The sequence below is a fragment of the Stomoxys calcitrans genome, chromosome 1 (assembly GCF_963082655.1).
Source record: "Stomoxys calcitrans chromosome 1, idStoCalc2.1, whole genome shotgun sequence".
NCBI classification, from domain to species: Eukaryota; Metazoa; Arthropoda; class Insecta; order Diptera; family Muscidae; genus Stomoxys; species Stomoxys calcitrans.
This window is the reverse complement of record NC_081552.1, coordinates 231695227-231703843: the sequence shown is the minus strand read 5'-3', so window position 1 is coordinate 231703843 and position 8617 is coordinate 231695227. Positions and strand designations below refer to the sequence as shown.

The following is an 8617-nucleotide window of genomic DNA, read 5'->3' as shown; positions in this document are numbered from 1 at the left end:
CAGTAGCTCCAGGAATGATTTTGAAGGTCCAGCCCATACATATGAGTTGTACTCTATTTTCGGCCTTATGAAAGTGGTGTAGATGTTAAGAAGATCAGACGGAGTGAAGTAATTCTTACACCGTTTAGTGAAGCCTAAACACTTGAATGCTTCTTTCGACATGTCCAACTGACATTACTATGTATTTTCCTGCCCAGAACATCAAGAGCTTCTGATTTCTCAATAACTACACCGTTGATAGACAAAGACGAACGTAATGGGTCAACGAATCGTTTGTGTGACAACAAGCAGCACTGAGTCTTCCGTGCATTAAAATCTAATCGATTCAATCGACCTCAATCAGAGATGGACAGCAAATCCTGGCCAGATGTGTTTCGTGCATAATCCGCCTCTTCTACTCAATCTCTCGAATACTCGGCCTAAGGTCGAATGAGTACTGTCATCCGCAAATGAGTAGCTCGGACTCGATGTCTGACCCAACAGATCGTTGATGAAAATAGGAAAAAGAGAAGGAGAAAGAACTGAGCCCTGGGGCACACCTGTGGTCAATTTATGCTCATTGGATGAGAACCCATCTATAAGGACTCGAATAGTGCGATCTCTGAGAAAGCTCGAAATAAATCGAACGAAGCCATTACCGACACAAAATGCGACAAGCTTTGATAGTAGTGCACCGTGCCAGATCCTATCAAATGTCTTGGAGATATCCAGAGCCACAACCTTAATCTCAGCAAACTGGTACATTGAGCGATTCCAACGTTCCAACAGAAGAGCCATGAGGTCGCCCTTCGAGCGATTTCTGCGGAACCCATGCTATTGGTCGCTAAGAAGGCCATTAGACTCTAAATACCTCACAAGATGGTGATTAACCATGCTCTCTATGCCCTTGGAGAGAGCGGAGCATATCGCAATTGGCTGATAATTCGCAGGGTTGTTTGCCTCACCCTTCTTGGGTATTGGTTCAGCCCGGTGTAACTTAGCACGTTTTTACCTCTTCAGTAATTAACTAGGAATTTATATTGGGTTGCCCAAAAAGTAATTGCGGATTTTTCACATAGTCGACGTTGACAAATTTTTTCACAGCTTGTGACTCTGTAATTGCATTCTTTCTTCTGTCAGTTATCAGCTGTTACTTTTAGCTTGCTTTAGAAAAAAGTGAAAAAAAAGTATATTTGATTAAAGTTCATTCTAAGTTTTATTAAAAATGCATTTACTTTCTTTTAAAAAAATCCGCAATTACTTTTTGGGCAACTCAATAATTTGAAAAAAAACCTATGACAAATTGAGGTTAGCCTCAACCAACCTACCAAGAGAATAAAAACCTACCAATTTTGGTAGCAACCTACCAAAAACAGCAACTCTGTTCCCAAATATCTTTAATTTGAGACCCATATTTCAATATACGGCAAACATGTCCGGGTTGGGGGGTGTTATGGGGTAAGATGGCCCCATTATCAATTATTCCCGAATATTGATATCAGATTCGTGCTTTACTCCCAAAGACCTTTCATTTGAGCCCCATATTGATATGGTCGTAAATTAGTCCTCCTTGGGGGGGGGGTGTTTTTGGTAAGGGGTGGACCCCCAAAATCGTGATCCCACATTTGGCTATCACATTCGTATTCTACTCGCAAATACCTTCCATCGATTTAGCCGTTTTTGAGTCTATGAGGAACACACAAACAAACAAACGGACCGACACACAAACACAAATTGATTTTAATACCCTCCACCATAGGATGGGGGTATACTAATTTCGTCATTCTGTTTATAACTCCACGAAATATTCGTCTAAGACCCCATACAGTATATGTATCCTTGGCCGTCATGACATTTTAAGTCGTTCCAGCCATGTCCGTCCTACTGTCCGTCCGTCCGTCCGTCTTTCCATCTGTCCGTCCGTCTGTCGAAAGCACGCAAACTTTCGAAGAAGTTAAGGTAGCTGCTCCTGCACTGGCGGTATGCATTGACATCGAGGGGGCTTTTAACAATGTGCGGACCGACACACTGATCCAATCCTTAGAACAGTACCGGGTGGACCCGGTTCTTAGAGACTGGATAAACCATATGCAAAGGAACAAGTGGAAAAATTGTGTGTCGCATGACATAAACATAAGGGAGAAAGGGCACAGGGCACGTCACAGGGGGCATTTTATCGCCACTCTTAAGGGTGACCACCATAAATGACCTATTACGGATACTGACTGAGGAGGGATTTGTTATAATACTTCTAAGGGGTAAGGATCCGAATGAGCTATGCAGAAGGGCCGAAAGGGTCTTGCATATGGCATATGACTGGGCTAGACCCAGAGGTCTCAATATTAAACCAGAGAAGACTGAAATATGCCTGTGAAATATGAAAGTGGCTCAGGGCACGCCACAGGGGGGCATTTTATCGTCACTTCTATGGGTGACCACCATAAATGACCTATTACGGATGCTGACTGAGGAGGGATTTGAACCCGACGTTGTTATAACACTTCTAAGGGGTAAGGATCCGAATGAGCTATGCAGAAGTGCCGAAAGGGTCTTGCATATGGCATATGACTGGGCTAGACCCAGAGGTCTCAATGTTAACCCAGAGAAGACTGAAATCTGCCTGTCCACGAGGGAGACGAAGGTGGTCGAATTTAACGCACCACGTTTCCTCAATAAGACGATTTCGATATCTGACAAGGTCAAATACATAGGTGTTATCTTGGACAGGAAACTGAATTGGAAGTGTCACATTCAGCAGCGTACTGAGAAGGCTCACAGAAGTTGGGCACTATGTAGCTCGAAATGGGGCCTGAATCCTAGGATAGTCCACTCGCTCTACAGGAGCGTGATTAGACCAATACTTATTTACGCCTCAGTAGTTTGGTGGACTGCTATGGAGAAAAAGTGGAAACATAAGGACCATACAACAGGTTCAGAGAACATGTTGTCTTGGCATAGGCGGAGCGATGAGGCCCACGCCCACTAGGCCACCGGAGACCATTCTAGATATCCGACCCATTGACATACAAATTAAGTGTAAGGCAGCCACTGCGGCTGTGAGACTTAAGGCGATGGGAGAATGGATTGAGGATGGAAGCAGCTCTTACCATCGTGGTATAATCGAGACGACGATAGGAAACCTGTAAGGAAGGGAAGAGGTTTCCGATAGGATACCTGAGATGAACCTTGAAGTCGAGTGCGAGGCACTGCTGCCATTGGCACAGTCTGTGATTGATGGAACCATAGTATTGCCATCTGGAAGATCATGTTACACGGATGGATCAAAGCTAGAGGACATAGTGGGCCTGGGGGTTAACATTGAGAATCCAGGGACTGAGATCTGTTTCTGACTGCCTGACCATAATACGGTCCTGCAGGCGGAGATCCGAGCGATCACGGAATGCGTGAAATGGTGTGGTGCTAACGCAAGGACGTCGATTGTGAACATCTCTACCGACAATAAAATTGCCATAAGGGCAATAACAACCACGACGGTAAGGTCACGAACAGTCTTGCAGTGTAAGAAGGAGGCTAACGCCTTCTCTGAGGATTGCAAAATTCGCATCGTTTGGGTACCGGGTCATAACGGAGTAAGGGGGTGAGAAAAGGCAGACGATTTGTCGGTGAAGGCCAGAGGAATGCCGTCAATAAACTTGGTTAACCCAAAGCTTTCGGGTAGACGTAGTCCTAGTTAAGGAAGTGGACAATGTTGCTGTTTCACATGCAACATTGTGGAACAGCGAAACGGTTGGTAGGACGGCGAAAATTCTATGGGCGGGATCCAGATCGTGAGAAGACAAAGCTATTACTGAAAGGAAGCAAGATGGAGGTCAGTATAGCTATTGGCATCATAACGGGACACATAGGACTACGAGCTCACTTATGTAAAATCGGTGCGGCAAGTGAAAGCATGTGTAGGTCATGCGCGGAGGATGATGAGACGTTGGAACTTTTCCTTTGCTATTGCCCGGCTTTCACGTACAACAGATACCGGTACTTAGGTGGAGATATAATATCAGACATGAACCAATTTAGGGGAGTGGTATTGAAAACAATTAAGGATTTTGTAAGTAGCACGGAATTCCTAACTTAAAATTTTCTTTTTAGAGGTTACTTTATAGGTTTTAGAGCGCACAACAAGCCGGTTACTGGCTTAGGTGTATGTCCATAGTGGCATGGGACAGATTAATATCTGCACCCTCTTTTCAACCTAACCCTAACCTTAGGTAGCTGCTTGAAAATTTGCACAAATACTTCTTATTAGTGTAGGTCGGTTGGGATTGCAAATGGGCCATATCGGTCCATATTTTGATATAGCTGCCATATAAACCGATCTTGGGTCTTGACTTCTTGAGCCTCTAGAGGGCGCAATTCCTATCCGATGGGAATGAAATTTTGCGCGACGTGTTTTGTTTTAATATCCAACAACTGTGCCAAGTATGGTTCAAATCGGTCCATAGCTTGATATAGCTGCCATATAAACCGATCTTGGGTCTTGACTTCTTGAGCCTCTAGAGTGCGCAATTCTTATCCGATTGGATTGAAATTTTGCGCGACATCTTTTGTTATGATATCCAATAATTGTGCCAAGTATGGTTCAAATCGGTCTATAACTTGATATAGCTGCCATATAAACCGATCTTGGGTCTTGACTTCTTGAGCCTCTAGAGGGCGCAATTCTCACCCGATTTGAATGAATTTGTGCACGAAATATTTTATGATGATATCCAACAACTGTACCAAGTATGGTTCAAATCGGTTTATAACCTGATATAGTTTTCATATAAACAGATCTGGGGACTTGACTTCTTAAGCCTCTAGAGGGCGCCATCTCTATCCGATTTGGCTGAAATTTAGCATGGCGTATTTTATTCTCACTTCCAACAACTGTGCCAAATAAGGTTCAAATCGGTTCATAGCCTGATATAGCTGCCATTAAAACCTATCTGGGATCTTGAATTCTTGAGCCTCTAGAGGGCGCAATTCCTATCCGATTTGGCTGAAATTTTGTACGACGGATCCTCTCATGACCATCAACATACGTGTTTAATATGGTCTGAATCGGTCTATAGCCTGATACAGCTCCTATATAAATCGATCTCTCTATTTTACTTCTTGAGCCCCCAAAGGGCGCAATTTTTATTCGAATTGGATGACATTTTACACAGGTCTACAACATATAGTTTTATTGTGGTCCGAACCGGACCATATCTAGATACCGCTCTAATAGCGAAGCAAATCTTCGCTTATATCCTTTTTTACCTAAGAAGAGATGCTGGGAAAAGAACTCGACAAATGCGATCCATGGTGGAGGATATATAAGATTCGGCCCGACCAAACTTAGCACGCTTTTACTTGTTACTTGCGCCAATTATATCCCTTTAGCTTCTGGCCATTTAGGCCATGCCACACTATTTTGCATAACTACACATTGTCCACTTTGTATTTGAACTAAGCATTAATTTAATTAAATTTTACGAAGCACTCAAAAAAATTAGTTTTGCTGCCTGCTAGCAAGCTTTTAATTTTGGTTTTTTTGTTGTTTAATAAACACCATTTAGCAGCAAAGAAGGAACTCGGAATGAAACAGATTCTCAAATTTCCAATTAAAATGCCATAAGAAATGATGGTAATTGTTTTGGTAAGTTTCGTGTTATACTTCAGTTCTGAGATAAGCAATGGGAACCTGCCTGGACATCATGAGCATCACAATAACATCATCACTAAGTACGCATGCAAGTATGTGTGTAAGTGTTTTGGGTAGGTTATAAGCATGTGGGGAGTATGGGTGTGGGTGTGTGTATTTGTGTTTGTGTTTGCGTTTGTACTTTGTTTCAATACACTATGAACTTTAATTGAAGACTTTATGGTTTTGCACTTTTTGGCCTGAGCAAGTGTGTATTTTGGCGCCAGAGATAAGAGGAAGAAAAGCCACACACAAAGCAAGCACATGGGAGGTAGAGAGAGAAACCAAAGAAATAAATTCTTATAACTTTTGTATCGTTATAATTGGCCCTGAAATGTAATACAAGTTGTAACTTAAATTGCACCACAACTCAATTTATTTCAACTTTCTTGCTTTTTGGTAACGCAGACAGACATTTTGGGTGGTCACAATTTTCGTTTTTTTCCTTTCACACTTCTCTCTCTGCCCCAAGGGGTCAAGCCATACAGCATTACCTTTGGTTGATAAGATTTCGTTCTTCTTCTTCTAATTTCATATAGAAAACAATTGTTGTAGTTTTTGTTAAATATTTGTTTATCCTTACAATATTTGGTTGGTTTGGTTTTGTTTTTATTTTTATTATCTCAAAACGAAAGAAAAGACAATTTTTCCTAATAAGAAAACACCACCACACACGGGGCTTGTGCGGACTCTAGGATTATTGTTTTAATAGTTTACATTAATATTAATTTATATCGTTATTTGTTTTTGTTATGTGTTTTTTCTTTTTTGGTTTAAATTATTATTAGTTGTAGTTGTAGTTGTTGTATTATTATTTGAAAGATTTTTTAAAAATCCACTCTATCATTGGTCATAACAGATACAAATTGAACACTAAGAGAATGGGAATGTTTATAACGTATGCGGTTATCTTCATGGTGCCTTGGACAGCGGCAGGATGTTCACCTTGCAGTATGTGCACTGTGACCGATTTGGGATTGGCATTCGACGGCAGGCAGGTGTACATTCCAGAGTCGGCGGAGGTGGCTCGCTGTATCAGCAGATGGGAGGTGGTGATGTCGCCCTTCTCCGTTATCACGGAGACGCCGCCACGCGCCGAGTCATAGTTGATCTCTTCGTTGTTGTGGGTCCAATGCACCGAGTGCGGCGGATCGGGCAGATGCCGCACCACACACGTCAGATTCACCGTGGACCCCACATCAATGTACATGTCGGGTCCGCCGGGTATGTTCGTTATGGGCTCCACCACGGAAAACAGCATTGTGTAACCGACTGGCGGCGTCGTCGAAACTTGGCACTCATATGTCCCCGTATCCTTTAGCTGTGGGTATTTGATTTGCAAGGACCAGTCATCGGTGGCCTTGTTGAAAATCGATGTAAAACGTTGGTCCGAAGTGTACGTGGTCTCCGCCACCGTCAGCAAATGCAGGTCTCGGTGTCTGATCCAGGAGACCGTCTTGTTGCCCAGATTTTTAATGCGACAATTCAGATGAGCCGTCCGGCCCACCAGCGAGGTTACATTCTTGGTGGCCGACGTATCGAAATATGGTCCCCGGTCCAGGGGCTTGTTGGCTTTGTACATAGCATCCCCATTGCCATTGGCATTCTGGCCTCCCATCATGGTCCCACCAGCATTGCCTGTATTGGGTGGCACCACCATGCCTCCATCGTCGTGGTGAATGTTGAAATCGCTTTCCATGCTTTTGTATTGACACTCAATTCCTCTATAGAATAGTATTGCTAATAGAATGCGTATGAAAATCATTATCTCTATAGCGGAAGGGTTTCCTTTTTTAGAAATTTAACATTTCTGCTGTTGAACTGTTCTCGAGACGTTTGTATTCGCGACAATTCGAATCGTTGGCAATTTTTTTCTTTTTCACACACTGGGCGATCGATTTCGTTGCAAAAAATTTAACTCTACAACAATAATACAACTTGGTGCTGGACAATTTTTCACTTTTGGTTTTTCACTGGCTTTGCCTTTAGGACTATCTTTGGCGTTCCGTGTTGTCCCAGCCTGAGTGTGTGTATGCGAGCGAGTGTATAAGCTATGACTGTTTGGCAAGGACTTGCGCAGCACTCACCACATCACTTGGCATTGCTGGTATACGAGAATTGTGTTTGTGATTGTTTAAGTGAACAATCAATATTTGTATAGATGCCAGGGTGTGGAATAGGTGCAGGTAGCAAGGTTACGTTCTCATTGCGTTCCAAACGTAATCAGAGTATCAGCTATATACCATTATACTAGATCTAAGACCAAGTAGTGCCATGACCCGGCCATGTCCTGGACAGTCGAGTGCGGTTTTTGTGTTCAGAAATACTTACTCCAGGGATTTAATGGCTGCTTGGCTGTCTGAGAAGATATTTATGCCATAATCTTAGCCACCACTTTCTTAATTGCAAGGATCATCGCTTGATATACGCTGCGGTTTACCTTTTCGGTATAATCATTTCTAGATCTTTAGAGTTCACCCTAAAGCTCTATATAGCAGCTGTATCCAAATCTGGACCGATCTGCGCCAAATCGAAGAGGGATGTCGAAGGGCCTAACATAACTCACGGTCTCAAATTTCGGCGAGATCGGATAATAAATGCAATTTTTATGGGCCCAAAACCTTAAATCGAGAGATCGGTCTATATGGCAGCTATATCCAAATCTGGACCGATCTGTTCCATTTTCTAGGAAGATGTCGAGGGGCCTAACTTAACTCACTGTCCCAAATTCTGGCGACATCGGCCAATAAATGCGCCTTTTATGCGCCCAAAACCCTAAATCGAGAGATCGGTCTATATGACAGCTATATCCAAATCTGGACCGATCTGCGCCAAATTGAAGAGGGATGTCGAAGGTCCTAACATAACTCACGGTTTCAAATTTCGGCGAGATCGGATAATAAATGCAATTTTTATGGGCCCAAAACCTTAAATCGAGAGATCGGTCTATAT

General features: G+C 42.8%; 1 protein-coding gene across 1 annotated transcript; it reads right to left on the bottom strand.

Moving 5' to 3' along the window:
- Positions 1-6018: 6018 nt before the first annotated feature.
- Positions 6019-7721, bottom strand: LOC106092055 (protein CEPU-1-like). The gene has a single exon (XM_013258807.2). It carries the CDS (start codon positions 7428-7430, stop codon positions 6516-6518), a length of 915 nt encoding a protein of 304 aa, XP_013114261.2. The 5' UTR covers positions 7431-7721; the 3' UTR covers positions 6019-6515.
- Between the last annotated feature and the right edge of the window lie 896 nt (positions 7722-8617).

Excerpts from the sequence above, each read along its gene's own strand:
- LOC106092055 (XM_013258807.2), bottom strand. The coding sequence starts at position 7,430 with ATGATTTTCATACGCATTCTATTAGCAATACTATTCTATAGAGGAATT.